This window comes from Cucurbita pepo, chromosome 5, assembly GCF_057944985.1.
Source record: "Cucurbita pepo subsp. pepo isolate OVF chromosome 5, ASM5794498v1, whole genome shotgun sequence".
Lineage (NCBI taxonomy): Eukaryota > Viridiplantae > Streptophyta > Magnoliopsida > Cucurbitales > Cucurbitaceae > Cucurbita > Cucurbita pepo.
The window spans coordinates 16182072-16209270 of record NC_141802.1 but is presented as its reverse complement, the minus strand read 5'-3'; the positions used below and the strand labels follow the sequence as shown (position 1 = coordinate 16209270).

The 27199-nt window shown below is 36.1% G+C and overlaps 5 protein-coding genes across 7 annotated transcripts; 1 reads left to right on the top strand and 4 right to left on the bottom strand.

Moving 5' to 3' along the window:
- The first annotated feature begins 1192 nt into the window (after window positions 1-1192).
- Window positions 1193-4744, top strand: LOC111794770 (2-oxoglutarate (2OG) and Fe(II)-dependent oxygenase superfamily protein). The gene is made up of 12 exons (XM_023676907.2): window positions 1193-1357; window positions 1449-1564; window positions 2891-3009; window positions 3088-3151; window positions 3265-3332; window positions 3478-3536; window positions 3625-3790; window positions 3917-3936; window positions 4031-4077; window positions 4176-4256; window positions 4331-4420; window positions 4497-4744. The coding sequence occupies exons 1-12, from the start codon at window positions 1324-1326 to the stop codon at window positions 4620-4622; spliced, it is 990 nt and encodes a 329-aa protein (XP_023532675.1). The 5' UTR covers window positions 1193-1323; the 3' UTR covers window positions 4623-4744.
- A 787-nt stretch (window positions 4745-5531) lies between these two features.
- LOC111796167 (uncharacterized) lies at window positions 5532-9428 on the bottom strand. The gene is made up of 3 exons (XM_023678890.2): window positions 8878-9428; window positions 8678-8784; window positions 5532-6507 (listed from the first exon to the last, which is right to left on the bottom strand). The coding sequence occupies exons 1-3, from the start codon at window positions 9298-9300 to the stop codon at window positions 5775-5777; spliced, it is 1263 nt and encodes a 420-aa protein (XP_023534658.2). The 5' UTR covers window positions 9301-9428; the 3' UTR covers window positions 5532-5774.
- Window positions 9429-11050: 1622 nt separating this feature from the next.
- Window positions 11051-12417, bottom strand: LOC111794762 (putative WRKY transcription factor 15). 2 transcript variants are annotated; one of them, XM_023676898.2, is made up of 3 exons: window positions 11810-12417; window positions 11495-11623; window positions 11051-11399 (listed from the first exon to the last, which is right to left on the bottom strand). In XM_023676898.2, the coding sequence occupies exons 1-3, from the start codon at window positions 12358-12360 to the stop codon at window positions 11240-11242; spliced, it is 840 nt and encodes a 279-aa protein (XP_023532666.1). In that variant the 5' UTR covers window positions 12361-12417; the 3' UTR covers window positions 11051-11239. The 2 variants fall into 2 exon arrangements, with proteins under 2 accessions (XP_023532666.1, XP_023532667.1); XM_023676899.2 differs by having other exon boundaries at window positions 11495-11620.
- A 4661-nt stretch (window positions 12418-17078) lies between these two features.
- On the bottom strand, window positions 17079-18300 carry LOC111794336 (uncharacterized). The gene is made up of 2 exons (XM_023676290.2): window positions 18150-18300; window positions 17079-17445 (listed from the first exon to the last, which is right to left on the bottom strand). The coding sequence occupies exons 1-2, from the start codon at window positions 18168-18170 to the stop codon at window positions 17218-17220; spliced, it is 249 nt and encodes an 82-aa protein (XP_023532058.1). The 5' UTR covers window positions 18171-18300; the 3' UTR covers window positions 17079-17217.
- Window positions 18301-21749: 3449 nt separating this feature from the next.
- Window positions 21750-24761, bottom strand: LOC111795706 (putative LRR receptor-like serine/threonine-protein kinase At4g37250). Of its 2 annotated transcripts, XM_087123647.1 has the most exons (3): window positions 24589-24761; window positions 22878-24490; window positions 21750-22591 (listed from the first exon to the last, which is right to left on the bottom strand). In XM_087123647.1, the coding sequence occupies exons 2-3, from the start codon at window positions 24451-24453 to the stop codon at window positions 21906-21908; spliced, it is 2262 nt and encodes a 753-aa protein (XP_086979773.1). In that variant the 5' UTR covers window positions 24454-24490; window positions 24589-24761; the 3' UTR covers window positions 21750-21905. The 2 variants fall into 2 exon arrangements, with proteins under 2 accessions (XP_086979773.1, XP_023534034.2); XM_023678266.2 differs by having other exon boundaries at window positions 22878-24760.
- Between the last annotated feature and the right edge of the window lie 2438 nt (window positions 24762-27199).

The window sequence follows — 27199 nt, the reverse complement described above, 5'->3', positions numbered from 1 at the left end:
ATTCACATTTCTAACTTCATTCAACTTAAACTTGGTAATATGACGTTATACTAACTTCAATTGCTTTAATTAAGATCAAATTCAGCTCCGAAAAGGTAAAAATATAATGGGCCAGTGTCAAAAATGCCAAATCGAGCTAAATACACCATTTTTTAGCCGAACCGCTGCGTAAAGACGACATACAACTTTACACTTGTTTTCTCTAAGCTAAATCCAACCAATCAAATTATGTCACGTGGTGACCGAACTTAAAATAATTAAGATCGAGATCAATTAATGAATATGAGCCAAATTTAAATATTTTAAATTTATTGAAAAAAAATTAAATTAAGCTCAAATAAATTAAATTAAATGAACTTAAAATAATTTATTTATACAAATTTTTTTTAACATAAATAGTTATTTTTTTATTGGCTTTTAAACCTTGAAGTATTTTATTTAAGCACAATAAACTTTTATTTTACTTAATTTATTAAAAACTATAAATTATTTTTTTAAATTAAAAAAAAAAAATATGTAAACAAATGACAATCTTATCCAGAAGCAAATACTTTCCTTAAAAAAATATATATAAAATATTATTTTTCCCTTAAATCAAATCTCAATAATAATAATAACAATAATAAAAAGAATATTAAACCTTTTTATTTTACACGTTGACATTTTAACATGTCTATGACAGACATTAAGAAATGACGCTTCCAGAAGTGAAAGGTCAAAAAGAAATATCGTCCGTAATTTATATTTTTGCCATCGAGAAACTGTATCAAAACTTTATGGCTAATTTATACTCTTTGTTGGATGATGAAAGTCGCACATCTGCTAATTTAGGGAATGATCCTGAGTTTATAAACAAAAAATACTCTCTCCATTGGAATGTTGCCTTTTGGGGAAGCTAGAGTAAAGTCATGAGAGTTTATGCTCAAAGTGGACAATATCATACCATTGTGGAAAGTCGTGTTTATCTAACATGGTATTAGAGCCATGCCCTAAACTTAAGTCGTGTTTATGTAACATGGTATTAGAGTCATGCCCTAAACTTAGTCGTGCCAATAGATTGATAAATCCATAAACAAAGAATAGTTTGGATTTATAAAATATAACGAATGTGAATATAAATAATAAATATTTTAAAAATATAAAGTGAAAAAAAAAAGTTTATTAATCGATTGAATAACTAAAAATAGCATTCAGTGGAGCAGGCGTAATTCCTCTCGGCGTTGCAGAGCCTTTGCCGTCAAAGTATCTGCGGAGCTTGAGAACACCAAAAATCATCTGATTATTCCTTTTCTTCTTCTTCTTCTTCTTCTTCAATCTTCACTCATGGCTACCGACTTCACATCCTTTCCTATAATTGGTAATCGCACGGACGAATTCTAATTTCAAGTTTTTCTGAATCATGGATTTGGTTTTGTTCTTCTAATTAACTCGAATCTTGTTTTGTTTAGATGTTGGTCCAATTATGGAAAAGAAAGATGACCCCCAAATGTGTGAGGATGCGAATGTGTTGGAAGTCGTGAAGCAATTAGATCAAGCTTGTAGACAGACTGGCTTCTTCTACGCGGTACATTTATTGTTCTCTCCCTCTCTGATTGATTTGTCACATTTTGTTGTGATTGTTAGCCATCTCTTTTTCGAAATGGATGTTCTAAGGAACTCATTCTACAAGTTCTTCGTACATGATTGACTTGGTGTGTGAATTAATTTAGGAATCCCTTCATTCCACACAACAAAACAAGACGTTTCTTTCAAAACCCCAATAATTACTTTTGATCTTTGATTTATCTAATCTCTTGATTCAAGAAATCTATCTATTTGAGAGTGACTTTGGATTAACCAAAATCACTTATTCCGAGCATGGAAAAAATTATTTTGACCATTCCAAAACCACTCTAAAAACAGTGTTGGACCTAAGAATGGACCAAGGAAATCTTCCATGAACCAAAGCGAGGTTCAATGAGGCCAGATCTTATATTTAATCTCCAAACGGCCTAAATTGACTTGTAACTTTGCCACCATTAAATTTTCCTGAGGGAAACCTTGTTCGTTAAAATCACTTGCCGTGACTTGTGAGTCAATTTGACAAGGTTTTGTGAGATACTAGAAAGGGTTATGTTGGAAACATTAGTAGGTTATCAATAAGGGCAGAGTCATAATTAGTTAGGGGTGTCTTAATTATAAATAAGGAGTGTTATTGTAACGGCCCAAGCACACTGCTTGTTGTCTTCTTTGGGCTTTCCCTTTCGGGTTTTCCCTCAAGGCTTTAAAACGTATCTGCTAGGGGAAGCTTTCCACACCCTTATAAAGGGTGTTTTGTTCTCCTCCCCAACCAATGTGGGACATTACAATCCACCCCCGTTCGGGGCCCAGCGTGCTTGCTGGCACTTGTTCCTTTCTCCAATCGATGTAGGACCGCCACCAAATCCACCCCCGTTCGGCGCCCAGCGTCCTTATTGGCACACCGTCTCATGTCTACCCCCTTCGGTGAACAGTGAGAAAGCTGGCACATTGTCCGGTGTCTAGCTCTGATACCATTTGTAACGGCCCAAGCACACCACTAGCAGATATTGTTCTCTTTGGGCTTATGACTTTATGCGCTATTATTTTTTGAAGATGTAATCCATTGTGAGATTTGGGAGATAGTCCTCTCAAAAGGCTATGATTATATTGGAAGTATTAGTAGGTTATCAATAGGCTAGCTGCATTGAGAGAAATTATCACAGGAAATATTCTCTTTCAGTGCTAATGCCTTTAGGTACTGATGATATCCCTTCTTTTTACTTGCCCCCCATTTCTATATGTTTCTAGCATAAATTTGTGTCTATTTAAAAAAAAAAGCATATATTTGTTACTATAATGTTTGACAATAAAATATCTTGTGATTTATCAGAAGGGCCACGGTATTTCTGAATCCCTCCTTGGTGAGGTAAAGAAAGCAACACGCACGTTTTTCCAACATCCTTATGAAGAAAAAGTCAAGATCAAGTTGACTCCAGCTAGTGGATACAGGTTTGTTCTAGAGGATAGCAGGCTACTAGCCAAATGAAATATTCTGTTTATAATATGAATTTATAACTTCATATGCAGAGGATATCAAAGAGTAGGAGAAAACATAACCAAAGGAGTACCAGATATGCATGAAGCTATAGACGTGAGTTTGCCCTCATTTCTTGAATGAGTTGTTCATATCACTTTTGAGAAGTCATCTGTTCTTATATTTTTGCATTGCTGAACTTCTATGCTATCACGTTTGCAATTGGACAGTGCTATAGGGAATTTAAACCAGGGATGTATGGAACCCTTGGCAAAACTATGGAAGGGAGTAACCAATGGTAAGCATAGTTCATGCATTTCAAACGTAGTTTTAAACAATTTGTCTTTAATTGCCTCTTTTGATCAATATTGTAAGAAAATGTTGGGAATTTGCGGTATTGAGATAAATTCAATCATGAAAGACATTGTTTTAATTTGTGTTAGGCCTCTTGATCCTCCCAACTTTAAGGAACTGATGGAAGAGTACATCAATCTCTGCACAGGCAAAGTTTCTTTATAAGCTTCCCTCTTCAACCCAAAAAAATAATAATAAACCAAGATTTTTACTAGTGAAATTTAATGCGTTATTAGATGTTTCGAGAAATATTATGCGCGGAATTGCTTTAGCATTGGGTGGATCCCCATATGAATTCGAGGGGGATAGAGCTGGAAATTCATTTTGGGTTATGCGTCTTATTGGTTATCCGGGCGCCTCCTCTTTGAAGGCTTCTGATATCCCAGAAAATGACATTGGATGGTAATTTACAGCATTAGTGGTTTTCTGTACTTATAATCTTTCTGGCTCTAATGCTGTCTTTATTTGGTTCATCTTCTTCTTTGCTATCCCTTTGCTTTCAACTTTTCATCATTGAGCGACGTTCAGCGGGGCTCACACCGACTATGGTAAAAAGAACAGTAAAAAAGAAAAACGTGTCTTTTAGATCATTAGTATCTGTTTAATCGATTGTATATTATACTAACTATCGGTCTTTGATAGGTCTGTTGACATTGGTTAATCAGGATGATGATATTACTGCACTTCAGGTAAAGGTTAAAACAATCATGGTGTTGCTTCTTTCCTTTCCTCCATTCTTCTGCTGCTCTAGTTTTGTTTCATAAACTGATGGATAAGTTGGTGGAAGGTGAGAAACTTATCTGGAGAATGGATATCAGCTCCACCAATTCCTGGAGCTTTTGTTTGTAACATTGGCGACATGCTCGAGGTACATGATCACGTCTGAATATCGTACTCTAGATTAGTCGATTATTTTCATCCATAAACTTCTTAAATTTGTAGATCTACTCGAATGGGCTGTACAAGTCAACTTTACATCGAGTTATCAACAAGTCTCCGAAATATAGAGTTTGCGTCGCATTTTTCTACGAGGTCTTTCCCTCTCTCTTTCTCTTACTCTCTGTTATCCATTAACGTCTAATCAGCTTGCTATTGTTTGGAAAAGCAGACGAATTTCGACACGGCAGTGGAGCCTTTGGAAATTTGCAAGAAGAAAACAGGTGGAGAATCAAAATTCAAGAGAGCTGTTTATGGGGAGCATCTGGTTGGTAAAGTTCTCACAAATTTCGTTTGAAAGTTCAGAACTGTAATCCTCGTTGATCTGTTGTCTTTATATTTACACTTCTGTGTATTTTATGTTGGTTTATGTTGTAAACTTTCTTTTGTGTATTATAATAAAGAGAGCTTTGTAGGGAAGCATCTGGTTTGCAAATTCATTAAAATCAGTTGCTATGACTTGTGAGCCAATTGGGCATGGTGAGAGTACTAGCAAGGGTTAAGTTGGGAGTATTAGTAGGTTCTCAAAAGGCTAAGTAATAATTAGCTAGGGGTGTCTTGATATAAATACGAATTGTTATGAATCGTTTTAGTGGAATTTGGACTATTATTATGTCATAACTTCTCTTTGACATTCCAATATATTATTCTGTTGTGTTTTTAATCTTCGATTACCTAACAGGTGGTAAGCTTATTTCACTTTTGTAAGTTAAGATGACTTAATCTATCAATATTTTGAAGCTTATATTAACTTACAACAGATTGAAAAGTGTTGGAAACTTTTGTATATTTGTAAAGAATATATTTTAACTCTAAGGATGAGAATTACTTGTTAAGTTCGAGCAAATTATTACTTCAAAAACATGGAGATAATCTCTTGAGCACTTATCCTAAGAAATAAGAATCAACTTAGTAGGAAGAAATTTTGACTTGATAATGTCATTTTCGAAACCTAGCAGTTAGAGCGTCCATAAACATACAACAATTGATATGAAATGGAAGTGAGCATTTAGTTGATATCAATCGTTTCTAGACTACCACATACCAAAATATGCCAAACAGTCTCATCTCAATCCAAGTTCTAATCATGGTGAAAAGATGTTTATAGAAAGATTGACCTCGAATAATTAGGAGGTTAAAAACACTACTAACAATCGAACTCTTTCAATACAAGAAACGTTTTTACCCAAGAACGGCGAACAAGATGTAACAAGAATAAATGAGCATAGCCAAAAATGTAGCTGTTCAATCTCTATATCGTCCTTAATCTAATCAATTAAGGCTACAATTTGAACAATAAATACAAAATCTTATCTTCCTTGTGCAATTAAGGCTACAAGAATGATAATTTTGTGTGAATATTAGTGGTACAACAACAGAATGAATCTAGTTTTCGCAAAGAATCCTTCAAGTTAAGACCAGTAAGCCTATCAATCAATCTGTGAAGCAGTCAACCATTGGCCAAAATTGCAGATGCAGGAGAAGAATCCTTTATATAAAGAGGAATTTTTACCTGCAACTCTCTCAAACGCTCCACCATATTATAAAGAAATTCAAAGGTGAGCTTGGATTGAGCATTGAAGTCTTCTCTAATGTGTGGATGAAGCTTGAACCAATCTCCCAACAACTTGTGTACGTGTGAACGAATTATTCGCCATGGGACGGGGTATTTTTCACAAAGCTTCAAGTAATCCACCAGCAGATCGGCTTGATCCAGGTTTCCATCCCTGGTACTTTCTTCATAGCCCTCAATCCATTCTGCTGTTCGAAACCCAGCAAAAAGTGCAGGATTCTCAAGAAGGGTTTCGGCTGAAAGAACACCCTCGACCCCGGTCTCTTGCAAATAGTCGTAAACATCTTCCATGTGCCTTATATTCCCATTGGCAAGAACTGGAATTCGTACAGCATTTTTAACAGCAGTAATGGCACTCCAATTAGCCCGGAATTTCTTACCATCTTTTTCATCTCTTGTGCGGCCATGAACAGCTAAAAGAGAGCAACCAGCATCCTCTAACATTCTTGCATAGTTAATTGTATCCTGTAAATTTGGGAAGATTCGGATTTTGCATGATACAGGAACCTCAAGATTGGAAGCCAACTTCTCTACTATTGCTTTTACAAGAGGTAAGTTATCCATTAAAAACGCCCCATAATTTCCTCGCTTGGCGATACGCTGAGGACACCTGCATAAATTAGTACAGCGCTCAATTCATGTTCAGAAACTGTAAGTAAACAATATGGACACAATGTAACATATTTGGCATGCAATACATTTGGAAAAACAGGTGACATTAGATTATCCTTAATGTTGTTTCTGTTAGTTTCAGACACATAATTGAGAGGGAGAACCATGTAGAAAATAGCACAAAAGGAATAAAATAAGCGGCATGAATTTCTTTAAGAAAAGTTTCGTGGCATGAATTTCTTTAAGAAAAGTTTCGTAATTTTAATTCTTAGGTTAATTATGTAACGGCCTAAGCCCAGCGCTAGCAAATATTGTCCTCTTTAAGTTTTCCCTTTCGGGCTTCCCCTCAAGGTTTCTAAAACATATCTGCTAGGGAGAGGTTTCCTCACCCTTATAAAGAATGCTTTGTTCTCCTCCCCAACCGACGTGGGAACTCACAAAAAATTAGAAGTTATAATAAAAGCTACTTTAATCATAATAAGGGTCTACAGTGTCTTGATCTCTTAATATCAATTAGATACCCAAATCCTACTTGATTTCAATGTACTTGCTTAAGTCTAATAGAATTGTAAAGCATGATAGTGGTAAATATAGTTAGTCACAAAGACGTATAAATACCGAAGTTTTATTTGTCAATTTTGAAACCTTTTTGAGTTCTTGAGGTACTTTCAATTTTTCTCGTGATATCTACTGATATTGAAATTTCTACCCGTTAATATTATAAGTTTAAAATATAATCAACATGGGTTTATGCTACCTTCCTCTTTGGCAGTGACTTGAGAACAATGGAAAGTTATACAAGGAGGAGAGCCTCTCAAATTAAGGGAGACAATAGAGAGGAAATCAAAATATAATCAAGTCTCCATAATTCCTTGTTGAAGTTTTTTTCTAATCCGATTTTCCAAAGCTCCCATGGCCTTGGGTCTGATAACGAACTAATTGAACCTTTCAAATATGGATAAAGTATCAATTCTACACGAGGAAACAGAGTATGAACAAACAAAAAAGAAGAGGAAACAAAATCAAATCCAAAGCTCCCAAGGCCTATTAGGATAACATTTTGCAAGGACACCTCTTACTTCGAAGAAGTTTTTGATCGACTAACGATGACTCTAGCTAGGATTACACCTGTTCAAAATTTGATCCCCAAAGTTTAACATTCAAAATAATCTTGCAGAAGAGGAAATTCCTTGAACCAATGAGCCCAGGCTACTCTTCTACAGAAATTCCCATGAACAGATAAAAGAGAGCAACCAGCATAATTAATTGTCTCCTGGAAATTCTTTAAACCAATGAGTCCAAGCTACTCTTTTATACAGCAACCAGCATTCTCTAACATACCAAATCAAGAAATTCAATGGGTAATTTTCCTTAGTAATAGGAAAGCTACATTAACTAAGTTGGCAAGCTTCCTCAAATTGGGGCTAGACAAAGTCAATTATTCACCTTAACACAGGCACAAGCTTTTTCATTTTCAAATTTTCCTTCAATTGCTCTCCAAAACTACACTTGGTTAGGATCTTCAACCAAGAGTGTCACACAAACCAAGAGTATAAGAAATTTCTAACCAGTTACCACAAGCTATGCTCCTTGTAGCAAAACAGGGAGGATATATGTGTCTAGACTCAATATGGTTTCCTCACTGCACCCAAGTAAAACTAATAACATCACTGAACCATTGACACATCTTAACATCAAACCGATTAACAACCAAATGGATTTCAGGCTATCCCACGTAGTATCGAACCCGTCAATCAACCTATAATCAGGTATCAACTTTTCAGTCATGACGTTAGTTCACGTATATTCCTAGTTTCAAGTTAAACCGAAATACTCAGAGTTTGCAAGCCCTTAGGCAAGATAGCATTTTCCCATCGTTGGCTCTCAGTGAAACAAATTAGGATTTGACAAACATATAATGGTTTGCGAACACAATACCAATAGTCACCTTCAATTGATGTAACAAATTGAAGCTAATAATTAGAACTTGGGAACAGTTTCCCCAGTATTAATCAACAAAAAAATATTTTGGTAAACAAATTCTGACTCCACCAATCCACGAGAAGCATAGCAGGTAAGCATTTGGCATATAATATCATAAGGAATGCAAAAATTCGTATGAGTTGCCCAATAGAATACGAATTAGAGAGATGATCAATAGAGATTACCCAAGGTTAAGATCGACGTAATCACAATATGGCTCCACTCTTCTAGCAGCTTCCAACAAAACATCAGGATCATTGGCACAAAATTGAACAAACAATGGGCGATCCTCCTATAAACCATTCCAAAATTTCAAAAACAAGGAAGAATGAACAGAAATACAGAAAGAAGGATAACATAAACTTGGATTGAACTTTTCATATACCTGACAAGTGGTAAATTCCACGTTCCTATACTTGTCGTTCTCGGTAAATATCCGTGAATGCAGCATAGGCGTATACGCGGCCTCAGCACCATATTTCCTGCAGAGCAAACGGAACGGTAGCTCCGAATTATCCACCATAGGAGCTACAATCAACTTCGGCCGGCCAAGCTTCGACCAATGAGCCCAGGCTCGCTCAATTCGCGACCCGCCATTCAAATATCCACTCCGCGAGACCACGAGAAGTGATGGGTCATCGGATTTACTTTCCTCTTGTTGATGTTGCTGTGGATCGGAGCAGAGAAGGTCATCGAGGTCTTGAGGGAAATCTGGTTTAAGGGTTTGGGTGACAGAGGAAGCCATGAGAGACTTATGGAGAGAGATTATGGCTTTGAGATGGAGATTAGAAGTGGAAGGGGATCTCATAAGCTAACGATGACGATGGTTGCGCAGCCCATCGCCGCCGCCGCCGCCGCCGAACACTCAGCAAAAGACATGTATTTAGGGCTTACGGATTAGAATTAGTTTTTTCATTTTCGCACGAATTTTAAATTTTAAAATGGAGAATTATATTTAATAAGAAATACTATTTTATTTTTAAAATGCTCTTAAATTTAAAACATCTAATAATATCCTTAAAATAAAAAATAAAAAATTTATAATTTTAAATACACTTCAATATATTTAGTATGGTACTGACTAAAGATACCCGAACACTCAGCAACTTCTTCATTTTCGATTTCTCCATCGCAATGAGTTACAAGTTTCCTTATAGAGTCTACGATTGCATTTGGATTGCTCCAAGCCGTTTTTTTTGTTCGTTATCAATAAATCACAGAGTGTTACAGACATAAATTGATATTGAAGTTATTGATCTAAGTTGGTTTGATTGGACTAGTCTCGCAGTCCAATTCAATTAAACTAGTTACGGGAAGGTTAATGTACTTCGATTTTTATTTTGTTTCTGCATTTCGGAGTTTTACTAGTAGTTGAGAACTAAATTTGTGAGATCCCGCATCGGTTGGAAAAATGAACGAAACATTCTTTATAAGGGTGTGAAAACTTCTTTCTAGCAGACATGTTTTAAAATCGTAAGACTGGCAACGATACGTAACGGGTCGAAATAGACAATATCTACTAGTAGTGGGCTTACGCTAACAAACACCTATTTAGTTCGAATTTTAATATATTTACTTCATCACATAATATTTTTTTTATTAAGTCAAAGATTCAAACTTCTGACCTCTTATATTAAGCTACGAATATTGACATTTCTTCTTTGTCGCGTAACGTCGAAAAGTTTGGTAGAACGTAAATAATATTACGAAATAACATTACTCTTTCTTGTAAATAATTATGTTGCAACTAATTAAAGTTAAAGTTCATTAGACGACAACAAAAAGTTGTTTTCAAAGTTGTTTTCAAAGACAGTTCGCCCATCAAAATAAACCAAAGAAAAAGATTGCTAAATGGCAGAAAATCAAAGCAATGTAGGGTCCTAAGCCACAAAAGTCAAAGCTGTATGATTACAAATAATTGAATCCATGCATAGTTTGACCACTTTACCAACAGAATTTGTACGTTTCCTTAATCAAATCAAATCAAACACTCTAAGTAATCGTGTTACTTACATATGTCATAATACGAACGAGTATTATAAGATAAACGCCTTCAGACAGTGTTGGATAACATGGGTATGTCGACTAAACACCCCAACCCATGAATTACAGGCTGGTACATAAAACCGCTCTCAAGTTCGATTTTCTTTACGTATTCTTAACTCTATATTCCAGATAAGGCTAGTAACCTTATCCTTTGAACCGTTTCTACAAGTTTAGAACTATCTGCATAGACAGGACGTGGGGCAAGCACGATGGGTCGGGTATGGTCGTGGGCATATTCTTGCCCACCATTTTTGACTTTGCTCCATTACTTCTAGTGTGTGGCCTTAAATTCTTCATCTTTGAAAAGTTCCAATCTTTTCTTCAATACCAAACAAAACAAGATTCATTTCTCTCTTAGACTGCCCAACCCACTTCCAATTTGTTTCTTCAAGCCATTGACCAATTCCACTTCTCAAGTTTTCTGTGTTCATATTAAAGAACAAACCCGAAAAGAAAATCGAAACGTTTCGACCTCGTGATCGAAGATATATGTCTAAAAAGAACAAAAAACGAAAGCAAATCCATGATCTTCTTCATTTCTCTTCTTCTTCTAAGCTCAAAACTAAAAAATTAATTCATTTTTGGAGAGTTTCTCACAAGAACTAAGAACTATGATGTAAACAAATAACTATTTCTATTTCTGTATGAATCAAAAGAAAAACAGAGTGATTTTTTTTTTGTTGTGATTCTGTTCTTTGTGTTCACCATGATTCAAGGATGAGACTTGAGGCCTCTGCCACTGATTGAGAGTGATTATGATCGCCTTCATATGTCACTATTAACATAGATGGATCATCTGAAGCTCTCTCCACATGTTTTCTAGCAGGGCATCCTCTTAAACTGCTGCATTTATAGTAACCTCTGCAAATCACAAACCCCCCCCATTATTAATCTCCAAGAACTTGATGAATTTCAGCAACTTTGAGTGAATTTAATGAATGTTCTATGATCATTACCTTGGATATGGAGAACCCTTTATTGGCTTCTGTCCATACTTCCTCCATGAATAATCATCAGGAGGGATATCAGCGTTCTTTGAGCTAATAGCTGGAACTCTCACCACTCTTTTGAACCTCATTTTTCTGCTATTCATTGCATAACAAAACATGGGGTTTGTTTGTTTAGTTCATATCCATTGAAGATTAAACAGATAGCTACTTGAAATTCATACAAAACCCTAGAAATCTAAAGTTCTTGGCTATGTTATGTCATGATTCAACATGTTAGTATCAGATCCGAGGAATTAATGGATTTTAAGTTTAGAATTGTACCTCTTCTTGGAGCAATGGCATCGACCACCGGAGGATTCGCCGCACTTCCCAGAGCCCAAATTTTCAGAGCCGCACTTTCTCTTGGAGCCAGAAGAGGGCTTAGAGACAACAGAGGAAACCCTGGAGAGATCAGTGATTTGAAAAGAAGAGGAAGAGGGTTGGTGTTGGAGGTTAATTTCAGAGTCGGCGGCGGGAAACGAGGAATGAGAGAAATTAATGGTGGTGGCTGATTCGAGAGGCGGCGGAGGGATTTGCTGAATGGGGGTTGCGTTGTAAATTTGAGAGGAATCTAAAGGGGCGCGGCGGAATCGAGCGTGGCCGGTACGAGGGGAGTGGCCGAGGAGAGAAATGGCCTTTTTGAAATGGGAGACGGCGGCGTTAGCAACGGCTTGGCAATCGGAGTCGAGGTTAGAAGGTGGGGAGTGGGAGAGTAATGAGATGAGCTTTTTGAGGGTGTGGATACCGGAGGCGGCTTCATGGACGGCGGAGTCTTGGTCCATTGCGGCGGAGAGATGGGCGTTGGTGTAGGCTGAGAGAAGCTCCACCGCCATGGAAGGAGGTGGACGGAGAAGAAAAGGGTATTGGGAATACAATTGATTGAATGAGGAATTAACGCATTAATATAAATAAAAAAAATTAAAAAATAATAATAATAAATAAATAAATAAATAAATAAATAAACACTTCCATTCATCCTCTCTATATGGTCTTCTCATTTGACCATTGCCCTGCCGACTACTGAACTCTTTTTATTTATTTAAATAAATAAATAAATAAAAATAAATATCCCGACTCCTTCTAAGAGTGAAAACTATCTCTACAGACCAACACAAACACGGGTCATTCCAACATGTTTTATTCTCACTCATGTAAAGGTCAATCAATTTCTATGATTGAGCTACTGAAAATGAATGTACACCTTATTGTGATCTTATCTTCAAAATTCCTCTAATTTAGATGTGGTCCTAATTCATTCATTGAATCTCCGTAATTAATTTATACATTAATATATATTATTTTTATTGATAATATTTTTAATTATTGTATTACTTCTATAAAGATAGATATTCATAAATATAGTAGAAAGTTATGGGTATTTTAATAGAATTGTCACCATTTTTTTTATAAAAGAAAACTTCATAATAAATCATCTTAAATGCTAAAAAAATTATTTGAAAAAACTTTATTTAATTATATTTTCCATTTATGTGAAATGACCTAAAAACCCTTTCTTCTAAACTTGTTATAGAATTACAACATTGATTGACCATAAATATCATAAGAAAATAAAACTTTGAAGTTTATTAAATTAGTATTATTTAAAGATTGTATTAAATACTAATATTGTCACACGACTCATGTTCTAATTTGTTAGGTTTATAAATACAGAACTTATGTATAACATGCAAATTTCCTCTCCGCTCCTTCTAGAAAGTAAACCTGAATTAATCAGTTAAAATATATATTTTTAACAAAAGGGTTAAAAGTTTGATTTTTTACTGACACGAGTTGGAACGATAAGAAAATTAACCTCGAGAAAATCTGTGAGGGATCATAATTTTGATTAAAAAAATGAATAAATACGTATGTCATTATAATAATAAATTAAAATATTTTGTCGTTAATAGTATATTATAAGATCGAAAAAAGAAAAAATATTATTTATTTATTTTTGAATAAAATATGTGGGAGGAAAATACCATGAAACCTAAGAATAAAAAATGGGACATTTGATTGTGATTAGGTCAAAAGATTGGACTTTTCCAAACGTCCCAACTACGGCAAAGGAAAAATAATGGTAGAATAGGCTGAGCCGAGCCGAGCCGAGCCGAGCCAGCATGATTCAGTTGACTTTCTTCTGTCCTCTTCCTTTCCGTTGTCTTGTTCTTATCCATCATTTTACATTAAATTTACCAAAAATTAAAAACATTATTTATTAAATTATAATGTTTGATGATTTTAACATTATAACGTGTAAATTATTGATTTTGAATCTGCCACTAATAATAATTTATTTTTTTGCTCTATTTTAAAGCTCACTTATTTATCATTATTTATGGTTATATATATATATAATGGGACAAGATTTTGAATGTCACATGAGCATAACAAGTTGCAACATGAATATATAAATTTGTATGTCAGCCAATAATTGAGGCATAATTTCATGATTTAATTTTAGTTTTTAAATTTTTTTTTAATTATTTATAAAAATTTTAAGAAAAACTTAAAATTTATCAGCTTGATCAACCCATTTTGTCGCTTATTATAATTTCTCTTAATATAAGATCGAATTTGTGCATTTATTGATACACTAGTTTGGATCCAATCTAAAAACTGAACCTAAGCCTTGGCAAGCTTTCTTACAAACCACAAATCTGAATTCGAAGCAATGTAGGTTCGGAGAACTCGACCGCATGTCCAACCCATTCCACGCATAGTTTGCGTGTCCATCCCACGTACATAAGTATATTTTGTTGATATCGTTGAATGATTTGAATGGTACATTATACCTTAACTCAATGTTGTAGGCCCACACAGTTGGAATTGGACTTAGAAGAGCAGATCCAAGTTAGATCCAATGATGGTAACTCCGCTTTAGACTAGTCAAGTAATTGGCCTTACTTTTGATTTGGTTGGATGAATTGAATGACGTATGAACGTCCTTTATATTTCATATTTTACGACTCTATGTAATAACCCAAACCCACCGCTAGCAGATATTATCCTCTTTGGGGTTTTTCTTTCGAGCTTCCCTCAAGATTTTTAAAACACAGTCTCCTAGGGAGAGATTTCCACACCCTTATAAAAAGTGTTTCGTTCTTCTCTCCAATCGATGTGAGACTCCCCAATCTACCCCCTTTGGGGCTAGCATCCTTGCTGGCGCACCGTCTCGTGTTCACCCGATATTTAAAACTAAATCATATTTGATATTTTATTATAGACAAATATCTAGATATTTACCTTCTTACCATAAGTATCTTTTCATATATTGTTTTTTTCTTCTATTTATTTATTATTTCCACATCCTTATAATTCATTTGATTATAAATAGAGAATTTTCACACACCTTAGATGGGGTGGTTTCAGCAAATATTCTCATGGTACTAGAGCCATTTCGGTTTAACAACCTGATCCTTCCTTTTCGATGGCGTCTGAATGTTTTGCGGTTCTTGTCCACCACCACTGCTGGCTTTGATGCAGCAAGGGCAGTCACCATGGTTGCCACAAGTGGAGCCGATTGATTACTCTTCGGCTCTACCCTTTTGACCTCCAAATCACCCTTCGCCATACTCTATACATACAACCTTACCTTTTCCAACACAATTGGTTTTCCTTTAGCCAACAGTCTCTTTCATTTTCTTCACAATCTTCCCTTAGCCAAAGAACGAGGGTACGAACTCCATCATACATTTATGTCATGATTTAAAGTTATAGGACCTCATGCATTTTTATGTCACCTGCATCAAGATATTTATTATGGTAAGTACGAACACGTATATTACAATATGTATGTATGCTATGATATTATGCAAACTCCTTTCTCTTCGTGGCTTTGACAGCGTGAGTGTATGCTAGCTGAAGGGCAGACCCAGGAGGTATTTATACGCCCACCTTATGGGTCCATATAAGCATACATGGGTCATGTCTAGAGAAGTATTACACATCAAATTTTTGCCCCGAATGGAAAGCAGAGATCAAGACCATGAAATGTGTTTATGAAAGAATAGGTCCTACCATGTTTGCTTGTGTATGCATTTTTCGACCCTAAGAGTGAAGTTACTTTTGAATATTTTTTAAAATACTTAAGCCACGTGCTACTTCTATTTTTTAGGTAAAATGTATGACACCCCTTATGAATGACGGCGTCGCGATGAAGGCCATAGAACCGGGGTTAAGGCAGTTACATTCATGTCTGTTTTAATAGCCCCTAGATTAGGTCGGAACATTATTTTTATTTTTAGTTGAATTCTTGTTATTTATTTTTCCACGATTGTTGATAACATTATTGTTTAAAAATAATCTCTCATGAACATTTAAGTCCATAACTCCATTGATGAAATGTTTTCAGAAACTTTTTCGCACATATTAAGCATGTCATGCATGTGTAACGTCTCTATCCTGTTAGGAAAATAAGATCCTTACCAAAAGAATGAACATTAGCGTGATTCTAAGTCACCTACACTATGATGCTCAAAATGGTAATTGAGTTTATGAAACATCTAAGCTGGCATTTGACTTACCTTACATTTGAATATTTCATTGACATTTATGACAAATTACGTTTTAATTGGTAAAACTTTGAACTTTCCAAATAATTTAGATACGAAAGTCAAAAGTTTTTATCCAAATCAATGGACTAAGCGTTCATACATACATGTATATAAATAATATGCTACAAAATTTTTAAATCTAATCCAATTTTAATTTTTTTTTTAATTTTAAAATAATAATATAAAGGGGTCGAGATATTTAAATATAACGTCTCGACTTTTGGTTTGAAGTATGTACATTAACGAACATATTAAAAATTATTATCATTATATTATTATTATTTAAAAGTTATATTTCAAGTAAATAGATATGATTGACAAGATATGAAAGGAATAATTTGGTTGACCCATTCCTATAGGAAAGAACAAAATGTAAATGGTTCCTACGCGTCATAAAAGGAAGAAGACAAGCATTGACCTTAGTCTATAAGCTATCTAAGTCAATATTGAAGAACTTTACGTCAATTCAATCGTTGAAAATGTGTGTATCGTGATTCGGCTTTGTAATTTTGTGTTTATTTGATTTTGGTTAATTCGACTTTACTCAAAATTCTAAATGACCAAATATAAACACAAATATTGACACTTCGGGACAACTCTCACTATGATCGCGTAACTCTCAAATGCTCCCCACCTTAATCGACAACTTGTGAAAACCTAAAAAAAGAAAGGAGAAAGTGGTGACTATAAAAATACTCGGTAAGCAACTTACTTGTAAGCGCTCATCGTATCCAACTCCTAATGGGTTACCATGAATTTTTCTGGAGGAAGTTTGAACCTAGTTCACCTGTCTTAATTTCTCGGGAGGCCTTGAAGGTCCAAGCGACTCTGATGACCATTACAAACCCACTTGACCTTAGATGCAAACTCATACTTGCTTAGTTTAAATTCGACTTCCAATTTGCTATTTACATTAAATCGAGCTTGTTTTTTGGCCAATAAGAAATTATTATATTTTTGTTCTTTTAAAAAGAACCAATGTATAAATTTGAAAAGATTAATAAACAATTGTTTTTATAAATTATAAAATAAAAAATAGTCACAAACCACGAAGAAGAAACTATAATATGTTGTTATTTGATTACATAGCAGAATTTGCAATAGAAATGAAATGTTCTTCAAGTGGTGGGGGTTTTATTTGCGAGAGATGGCTTCCTTTGCAGACTGGAGGGTGTTTGCGACCGCTGCGGCGGCTCCAGCCAGAACGCCGCCGCTAGTGGCGAAATTTTGCGGCGTAGAATGAACCTGGTGGACAACCTGCACGTTCTTCTTTTCTAACCCTTGCCCTGCTGACGATCGGTACTCTACTGTCTCTACTTTTTTCTCCATTAACTCACCTTGTGCATTTCTACGTTCTACTTCCTGAAAATCCATTTCACATATTATTAGTATACCCCCAATGTGATATCCCACATGGGTGATTGGAGAGGAGAACGAAACACCTTTAGCGTAGAAATCTTTTCCTAGCAGACGTGTTTTAAAGCCTTGAGAGGAAGTCCGAAAGGGAAAGTCCAAGAATATAATATCTGCTAGCAATGGGTTTGGGCCGTTACAAATGGTATTATAGCCAGACACCGGACTATGTGCCAGCGAGGAGGCTGTTCCCCTTAAAGGGGTAGACACGAGGTAGTGTGCCAGTAGGACACTAAGTTATGAAGGGGGGTGGATTTGGTGCTAGTGAGGTGGCTGTTCTCCGAAGAAGGTAGACACGAGGTGGTGTGCCAGTAAGTACGCTGGGCCTCGAAGGAGGGTGAAGATGGGTGTGAAAGGCTCTTAAAGCCTTTAGGAAAAACCCAGAAAGACAATATATGCTAGCGTTACTAGAATTTTATGTTTAGGATTTAGTTTGTAGTTTGAATTCTATTTAAAAGTTATGATAATCGAACTTTCAATCTCACTTATGTTTCTCATTCTTAACATGATATCAGAGCTTCTCGTTCTTAACACTTATACTCATACTTAACATGTCCAAGGTGATAGATTCAAACCGAAAAAACTGAAATACCAAGCCATGCAATGAATAAAAGGATTGAAACACGATAATTTTTGAAAAGTACGAGAGATACCTTGGTTGCTTGCATGTTCATCTTGATTTTCTCTATTCCAAACAAAAAGACAAGGAAATTAGCTCAATCCTTCCTTGTAATATGAAGCAATTTTGTCTCTCTCTCTCTCTCTCTCTCTCTCCATATCTCTGTCAAAACATTTTAAGATTAAAGACTAAAACTTTTGGGTCAAATTCAGTGGCTATTTTGTTGGTTTGAATCACCACATAATGAAGTTCTGTGACCCATAAATTATGGCGAACGACAAGAATGGCCTAGTGATATCTTCAATACCATCATCCTAAATTTGGTCCCACACTTTGAAATATTAGCCATATGTTTTTGTTTCTTCAAAACTTTTGTTAACATTTCGGCCCATATCTTAAATCAAATTGGACTTACCTTGTGTGCACGTCAACAATAATCATAAAACAACCATTCGCCTCTATTATCTTTGGTTCTTGAGGAAATTTTTCATTATACCATCCACTCTTTCTCGTTTATATTACCTTTTTGATAATTATGTTCTCGTTTATATTACCTTTTTGATAATTATGTAGTCAACCCATGATGAGTTACAAAAGATTAAAGATCTATTTGATGCAAAATTGAAAGTTTAAGAACGTAAAATTGGATTGAGAGACTGATTAGACAGTTAAAGCTTTTTGCTTTTACTTGACAACTCATACTCTAACAACTACAAAACTATGTAACATTTCAATTTCGTGCAACTACGGAATTGAGGTCGTTATGTAGCCATTGAGTGCTTGGCTCTGCAAACTTTTCTCTTCTTTCTAAAGCACTATAACTGGACAAGAAACATAACGACCCATGTTTGGGATTTAGATTAGTATTCGGAATTTGGATTCGATACTTGATGGTCCAGACATTTTTCTGCAACATGATTATGTTACTTACTCCTCGCTTCCAAAAGTTAATATTAGCCCCCACATATCAACACCTGATGGTCTCTGACATTTTCATACATCCCTTGCGACATGGTTACGTTACTTACTTATCACTTCTAAAAGGTATTCTCTATGGACTGACACATTCGACACCTGATGGCCCCGACATTCCCCTGCGACATGGTTATATTACTTACCCTTCGTTTATAATTCACTCATATGCATCTTAATTTCCAAGAGGTCACTTAACAAAGAATTTTTCTAAGCAAAACACACTTAACTATGAAGTTCTTATGATTGAGCTAACGAAAAAAAGGCACTTTATTTGTATAGGTAGTAACTTCATTTCCTCTAGTGTAAAGACCCTATTTTTGTACTATAAAAAAGTCATTACCTTATGCATGACCTGACCCTAAACCCTTAAATCAAAACAACAGCATTTAAGAAACGAAAAATAAACAAATTAACGAAAACTAGGAAATAAATCAATGTCATATACTAACCTAAGACTAATAAGCAAAATAAAAATCCAGCTACACTAGTACCAATTCTATGGTCTCCAATGTGATGTCGTCATCCATACGAAGGTGTCTTACCTTTACCTGAAATGTAAGAGTAGCACATGACTTAAGTATTTTAAGAAATACTCAATAAGTGATCCCACTACTGAGGCCAGGGAATGCAAACACATATAACATGGGGGGACCTATCCTTTTATCGTAGCATATCACGGCCTTAGGCAGCTTTTCCATCCGGGCAAGATTGGATGTGTAGTACTTCTCTACACATGACTCACATTTGCGAGCTTGGGTCCACCAGGCGGGCTTGAACACTGCCTAGGTCTGGCTTATCAGACCAACACTCGCTAATGGACTCTTTGCTGAACATCACATAGGGAAAGGGCCATCAATATATCACGGAAAACATAATGTCATAAATCATCTATCATATTGTACATGTACATGTCATAGTGGAGAAGTATCCCATTGCATGTGTCATATAAAACATGCATGAGGTCCCCATAGCTTATAGTCATAGCATAATAAGTGATACAAAACAAACCTCTAACGTCTCTAACATAATAAGTGTGCGAATCATGCTTACATAATCCCTGTGCATTTCTTATTACATAGCTTAGCTTCCATGGCATTTTCTATGGAGGTTTATTGTGAGATCCTACATTGGTTGGAGAGGAGAACGAAGCGTTCCTTATAAGGGTGTGGAAATCCCTCCCTAGTAGACGCGTTTAAAAACCGTGAGGTTGACGGTGATACGTAACGAGCTAAAGCAGACAATATCTCCTAGTGGTGGGCTTGAGTTGTTACAATTTTGCATCATACTCGTCCAAATTTCATATCACTTTTATACATCATGGCATGATCATGACATAACACGCTTGTCATGGTGTAACACCACATAACATTGCATAACAAGGCATATCATAGCCTAATACCACATAACATAACATGATTGTATAGCATAACATATCATATCATAACATAACATCACATAGTATAACATAGCATATCCTAGCCTAACATCTATAGTATAACATAACTATCCTAGCATAACATCACATAACATACTGTAATATAATATAACATTCAAGCATATGACAAATGCACGGGCCACGGGCCACATGTCATCATACATAAGACAATTCTTCCAATCGAACCGTTAATAGAGTCTCTTACTTGGTTGGCCTGAAACGAAGTCACTCAATAATCCTAAAGCTGATTTAAGGTGCTCTCTATCGTTGACTTTAGCCTATATTTTCCACGATATCATATCAAGATACGACATGAGCATACTTAGTTAAAAGTATCCCTTAATTCAAATTTCTAACTTAAAATAACTTAATTTGAGCAATTTAGGGTTAAACTTACGTTAAACGCCTCCAATGAAATGAAAAACAGCTCCGAAAGGGTATAAAACGTAGGAAACTGTAGAAAATGCCCTATACCAAGCCGAATAAGCCGCCAAGTTAAGCCACACACAAAGTTGTTTGGTTACTAGCTCAACACTTGCTCTTTACGAGAAGGGAACTTGGGTGACTAGAGCAGCTCAGGTCAAGTACGCAAGTTGCATGTTGGCCTGTGTCTACCGTTTTTTGTGTGCTGAGCTAGTTCTCGTATTGGGTCGATAATTTTAGACCTAAAAACTCAACTCAACTCGAGACATAAACGTACGTATTTAAAGGAATTGAGAAAAATGAGTGCACCCTCGTGCCATGTATAGAACTTTGAAACCTCCCACAAGTAAATGGTATTATATTTTAATAACATTTTATACAGCTAGAAACTGAAACATCATCCAATGTCATCACTTAGTTTAATACATAAATTAAAATGATTGATTCCTTTTGTTACATCTCCCACAGTAGTAAAGAGTGGTTGGATGTTCTTGAAATTCCCATTATTATCTCCCAATTCTCAAACCATTCGTCTTTCCCCGTCTTATTTTATTATTTTCTTTCTCAAAATTGTCAATTCTTTTCGATCAATTTCAAAATCAATTAACAATAAAATAAAATAAAATAAAACGAATATTTAAAAACATTTCTATTATAATCATATTTGTATTATATCTTCAAATAACTTAATCTATTAAATGTTCGAATTACCGAAACAAAGCTCATTTCTTTACAATGTCATTATTGAAACGAACACATTTGTCACATCAGAAAAAAATCGAGACGATAGACAAACTAGGATAGGAACAAAAATGTGATTTAACTAAAAAATGAGTGGGTCATAAGTTCACATAACAAAGGCTAATCTAATAAAAAAAAAAAAAAACATCAAATCATAGTAGGCACAATTATAAACATGGAACATAGTCAACATTATTTTCACTTGTTTTTAATCGTCTAGAGACCATAATAGTGTGATGACGTGGATATAGTTGGAAATTTCTCCAAAACCTGTAAGGCTTCCTTCATGGATGGTCTCTTTTGTGGGGTTGGAGATGCACAAGTATAACCTAATTTAAAGAATGATAATAATGCATCTTTTCTCCCCTCCACGTCAGCTCGAATCGCCATGTCAGCCATTCTTAAAGCTCGACTTTTATCGTGGACTGCAAGCTCAAGCCCTTGACCCAACTCATCCAACACAATGATCTTTCCAGTTAGTAGCTCCAGTAGTATCACTCCAAAAGAGTACACATCCCACTTTGGAGTAGGCTTCAAGCTCCGAAGCGATTCTGGTGCTAAGTATGGTGACACTCCACTGATCGAGCTAGGACTTGGACTTGGTCCAGGGCTAGGTCCAGTAACGAAGTCTTGGAAGCTATCACGAGATGCAGTTGACCTCTTACTCCCGAAGTTTCGAGTGGAGCTACCCGTTTTGTAAGTCGAATCGCCGAATAAGACCTTGTCGAGACCCAAGTCGCCTATCTTGGGCTCCATATCGTAGCCCAAAAGAATGTTGGTAGGTCTTAAGTTGGCATGGACGTGCTTCTTGTCATGGAGATAAGAAAGGCCACGGGCTACTCCTTTTGCTATTCTCAATCGGGCCTCCCATGGAAGATGACAAGGTGAAGAGCCCACTTTCCCTAGAGCAAAATTAAAAGGAAAAGAATGAACATCATTTTACGTGTTCTAATTCAATGCTCTTCACTGCTATCAATGCTGAATGCTAAATGCAAATGACCATAAAAAATTAATGGGTACACGCTAAGAAACTCGGGATCGTCTGGTCTAGGTCTAGTTAGGATTGGCTAATTTAAGGAATGATCATGAGTTTATAAAGAATACATCTTCATTGTTACTAGACAAAACCTCTAGAGATTATGCTCAAAATGGATAATGAAACTAAGTAATAGAGAGAAATAAACTTACTGTGACGAGCATTGGCAAGGCTACCATTGGGAACGAACTCATAAATGATGAGCTTCTCATCGACGCCCCAATAGAACCCACGAACACGAACCAAATTTGGATGAACCAATTTGGCTACAACTCGAATTTGATTCTCGAAATCCTTATACTTTTCAACTCCGCCGTCGCCGATTCTCCGCACTGCAAATGCAGTGCCGTCTTCCAGCACTGCCTTGTACGTTATGCTCGATCCGGTAGCGCCGAGGATGTACGCCGACGCTTTCAATAGCGTCTCAAGTTCCAGCTCTTTCTCTCCGCCGTCTACTGTCACTAAAGTTCCCCTTTTGTTCCCTTCTCCGCCCTCCTCCGTTGTGTCGCGGCGGCCGGAGATGGAACCGATACTAACCTGCTCGGAATTTCCCTCTTCTGGATACTCTTTTTTTCTCAGGCAGGACCATCGTGAAAATCCTCTGGATTCCGATGAAGATGTGGACCAGCTGTCTTTGGCCAAATTGGATTCGTTTTTCAAATGGGTTTCGTCGGTTTTGTTTTTTTTCTTCAAGTGGTAGACGTAGAAGAAGAGGAGGCACAGAATTGCGAATCCGACGACGTCGCCGAGTACAATCGCGACTATAGTTGAGGATTTTAGCCCTGTTCCGCTCTCTTTTTCCGGCGAGGTGGTTTCTGGCGTACTTGGGTCGATTGGCATGGCGGCGATTGCCGGTGGGAGAGACGCCGGCGACGAAGGAATTGGGCATGCAGTTTTCGTTATCTCGCCGCAGAGTTGGCGGTTTCCGGCAAAGGAGTTTGCTTCTTGGTTCATGAACACGTCGGAAACAGGGACTTCACCGGTGAAATTATTGAATGAGAGATCAATCGTGGCGTTGGCTGGGATTTTGTGGGCGAAATCCGGCGGGATTTCGCCGGAAAGTCTATTATACGAGATGTTGAAGTAACGTAAACTGTCGCCACCAAAATCGAACGGCAAAGACCCATTAATCAAATTAGTAGACAGATCTAAAACCTCAACCGTTCCGAACCGACCAGGAAGTTCCCCGGAAATGTAATTGTTCTTAAGAGATATAACCGTGAGATTACCCAAATTCGCAAGATCACTCGGAAACTCCCCGAACAGAGCATTGCCGGAGAGGTTAAGAACTTGCAGATTCCCAAGTCGACTCACCGCCGCCGGAACCTCATCGGAAATCAAATTCTCCGACAAATCAAGAAACCGAAGCATGGAATTGTTGAACAGAGACAAAGGAAGAGACCCATTAAAGGAATTGTTCGAAAGATCAACAAATTGAAGGCTTTGAATCAAACCCAGATCAGATGAAACAGAGCCCATAAGCAGAGAATTGGGTAGCGATAAAGCTGTAACCGTAGCACCATCACCGCCGCAGGTGACACCCCGCCATGAACACGGCGTGTCATCGGAGTAATTCCAGTTCTGAAGCACAAAAAGAGGGTCGTCCAAAACGCCATACTTAAAGGAAAGCAAGAAAACTCCATCAGAATTCAAGCCATCACAACAACATTGAAGAAGAAGAAGAAGAAGAAGCAGAGCAAGAACTCTGCAGCTCCAATGGCAGCTCATGATTAAACACTAGAAAAGAAATCCGACATCTCTGAAACTGGAACATAGGAGAGAGAAAGGTAGAGAGAGAAAGGGCATGTGAAGTAAGAATATTAAGAGAAAAGAAAGGGAAGTAGGTGACCGATATGCGCTTACTGGATCTCTGCAGAAAGCTATAAATTCTATGCTTCACAATGATTCATAAGGCACGTTATCTGCTCCCATTTCAATAATTTATATCAAAATTATATACCTAATTCATCATCGTTACTCAGATTCAAGAAACATATGAGGAGAAGAATACGCATCTTTTGGCTATGTGACATATGATAAACTCCAAACAGGTTGCAGAGGACCTGTTTTTTACCCACAAATTAAATTCTACCATCCCTCAAGTTTGGAACATTAATTACCATTAACCCAACTCATCAAATAATGGTACTAAGTTAGTTAGGTTGAATTGAATTCATCCCCATCTTTTGAATCCTCGTACCCGTTGGTAACGTGGTTTTTGTTAGGAGTTCAAGTAGGATACCATGGAGATTAATCAATTAAAAGAACTTGGTCCGGTAGAATAACTAGTTGTAAGCAAAAAGAGACTATCAATTTTCAAAAGTTTCAATAATACTCTTTAAAAAAAATTAATATTTTATTTTACCAAATATAATACTAAATTTCTTTCATTTTTTTTTTTTAAAAAAAAAAAAACCCTAAAACTAATGAAAACCCTAAACCGTGAACCAAACAGAGTCAGATCCATTCAAAAAAAAAAAAAAACCCAACTCAAACCTTATGATTCGAGTTGGATCAGTCAAAATCAATTAAAAATTAAAAATAAGAATATCTTATAAAAATATTTAATTTTAAAGAATTTCATGAAATGATCATAATTTTTCATTATTGTCCTCAAGCAAATAAATAATAAATAAAGTAGAAAATAAAAAGAGTGAGAAACATTACATGTGATTTAAAAAACCATTCATATGATATACATTTATTTTGTAGTAATTACTAATTTATTTCAATAATATCTTTGTCATATTTATTATTATTATCATTTAATTCAATAAATCAAAATTTCAAGTTATTATAATCCTCTAAATAACTTGCATTAATTATGATTTAACAATAATTGGTTTCATATTAGAACATATTATTGAATTGATGGGCCAATAATGATTGATCAAATCAATTTTAAATCCAAAATTATCATCCCAAAAGGGTTAAGAATGTAATTTCATAGTACATTTAAATAATAAAGTACTCCATTTACTATTTTGACTTTAGGGTCCATTTCAAACTTCAATATTTGTTAACCCAAACTTTAAGTTATAAAAAGAAAATTAAATAATTTAGTAGGTATGCTTTGGATCTATGAAATTAGGTTTTAAATATATATATTTTTATATTCTTCGACATCTTGTATATTCATTCCCTATCACGTGATCCTTAATTTTTTAGGTTAATCTCAGTTTAGTCAAACGTCTTCAAAATTATCGATTAAGTCATTTCATTTAACACCTACTATGTCAAGACCGACTAAATCTAAAAAATGATATTGTCTTCCTTGGATTTTCCTTTTCGAGCATCTTCTTGAGGCTTTAAAACGTGTCTGTTAAGGGAGGGTTTTCACACCTTTACTTATAAAGGGTGTTTCATTTTCCTCCTCAACCAATGTGGGATATCACAATCCACATCACTTCAGGGCCCAGCGTCCTCGCTGGCACTCGTTACTTTCTCCGGTCGATGTGGGACCTCCACCAAATCCATTGCCTTTTAGGGCCCAGAGTCCTTACTGGCACATCACCCCGTAACTTGGCTCTGATACCATTTGTAATGGCTCAAGCCCACTGCTAGCAGATATTGTCCTCTTTAGATGTTAGCTTCCCAAACTTTAAAACACGTATGTTACAGAAAGGTTTTCACACTCTTATTGAAGGTGTTTGGTTCTCCTCTCCAATTAACGTGGGATAACACAAATGTTGTACTAAATATGAGCTTAAAAAAACATTATCGTTACAAACACGACAATCGTCAGCTTATATCCACTCGAGTCTATTCGGAATGACGATCAAGGGGACTTGAAAAGAAAGATGATAAAGCACATCAGGTGCAGTGGCAGAGAGCAGGAGGAAGGCGACGGCTATGGACGGTAGCGAAGGGAATGGGACAACCAATATGAATTTCAGTGCATGGATTTGATACCCCAAACAGAGGAAGGGCATTGGGTTTGTTTTCTCCTTTTCACTAAACTCCAAACCACACCCAGTGGATTTGGCCTCTATTCCACTAATTCCGGATCCAATTTGGTTATATGATAAATTATTCCATAAGATTCTTACAAGCAAGTAATATAATTGTTTAGTAATAATCGGATTTGATGGGAGAGCTTGCCGTCGTGTGGTTTAGCCTAGAAGTGGCTATACAGCATGAGTGCCACAGTTGTATAAATATGATGCTATCAACTCTTCATGGTGAGCGCTCGATCATGTTTTAGATTAAGCTCGTGCATCTAATTCTGGTTCCGACTTCATCTCACTAACCATTCATCTTCTTAGTTCTTTGTGTGATTGCTCACGTTCATTGTCGTTTGATCTTCGTCTTGTTCGTCATCTATCACTCTTATTCCTTGATTTCAGTTACTATGTTGTAGATTGGTGTCTATAATTATTTTTCTCACAAATTCGTTTCAATTTGTACTCTTGAGTATTTTTCGTAGTGTCGATGCCTCTCGCTAGGAGATCTCTAGGGTAGTTGTGCCACAGAG

Coding starts and splice junctions, on each gene's coding strand:
- LOC111794336 (XM_023676290.2), bottom strand. CDS start 18,170: ATGAACATGCAAGCAACCAAG. Junction 17,446..18,149: donor TGAACATGCAAGCAACCAAG/GTATCTCTCGTA, acceptor ATGGATTTTCAG/GAAGTAGAACGTAGAAATGC.
- LOC111794770 (XM_023676907.2), top strand. CDS start 1,324: ATGGCTACCGACTTCACATCCTTTCCTATAATTG. Junction 3,791..3,916: donor CCAGAAAATGACATTGGATG/GTAATTTACAGC, acceptor AGCGACGTTCAG/CGGGGCTCACACCGACTATG. Junction 4,257..4,330: donor ACATTGGCGACATGCTCGAG/GTACATGATCAC, acceptor TTAAATTTGTAG/ATCTACTCGAATGGGCTGTA.
- LOC111795706 (XM_087123647.1), bottom strand. CDS start 24,453: ATGAGCTGCCATTGGAGCTGCAGAGTTCTTGCTCTGCTTCTTCTTCTT. Junction 22,592..22,877: donor CCTTGCCAATGCTCGTCACA/GTAAGTTTATTT, acceptor ATTTTGCTCTAG/GGAAAGTGGGCTCTTCACCT.
- LOC111794762 (XM_023676898.2), bottom strand. CDS start 12,360: ATGGCGGTGGAGCTTCTCTCAGCCTACACCAACGCCCATCTCTCCGCC. Junction 11,624..11,809: donor TGCCATTGCTCCAAGAAGAG/GTACAATTCTAA, acceptor TGCAATGAATAG/CAGAAAAATGAGGTTCAAAA. Junction 11,400..11,494: donor AAGGGTTCTCCATATCCAAG/GTAATGATCATA, acceptor TGTGATTTGCAG/AGGTTACTATAAATGCAGCA.
- LOC111796167 (XM_023678890.2), bottom strand. CDS start 9,300: ATGAGATCCCCTTCCACTTCTAATCTCCATCTCAAAGCCATAATCTCT. Junction 8,785..8,877: donor TGGAATTTACCACTTGTCAG/GTATATGAAAAG, acceptor AATGGTTTATAG/GAGGATCGCCCATTGTTTGT. Junction 6,508..8,677: donor TACGTCGATCTTAACCTTGG/GTAATCTCTATT, acceptor TAATTTATGCAG/GTGTCCTCAGCGTATCGCCA.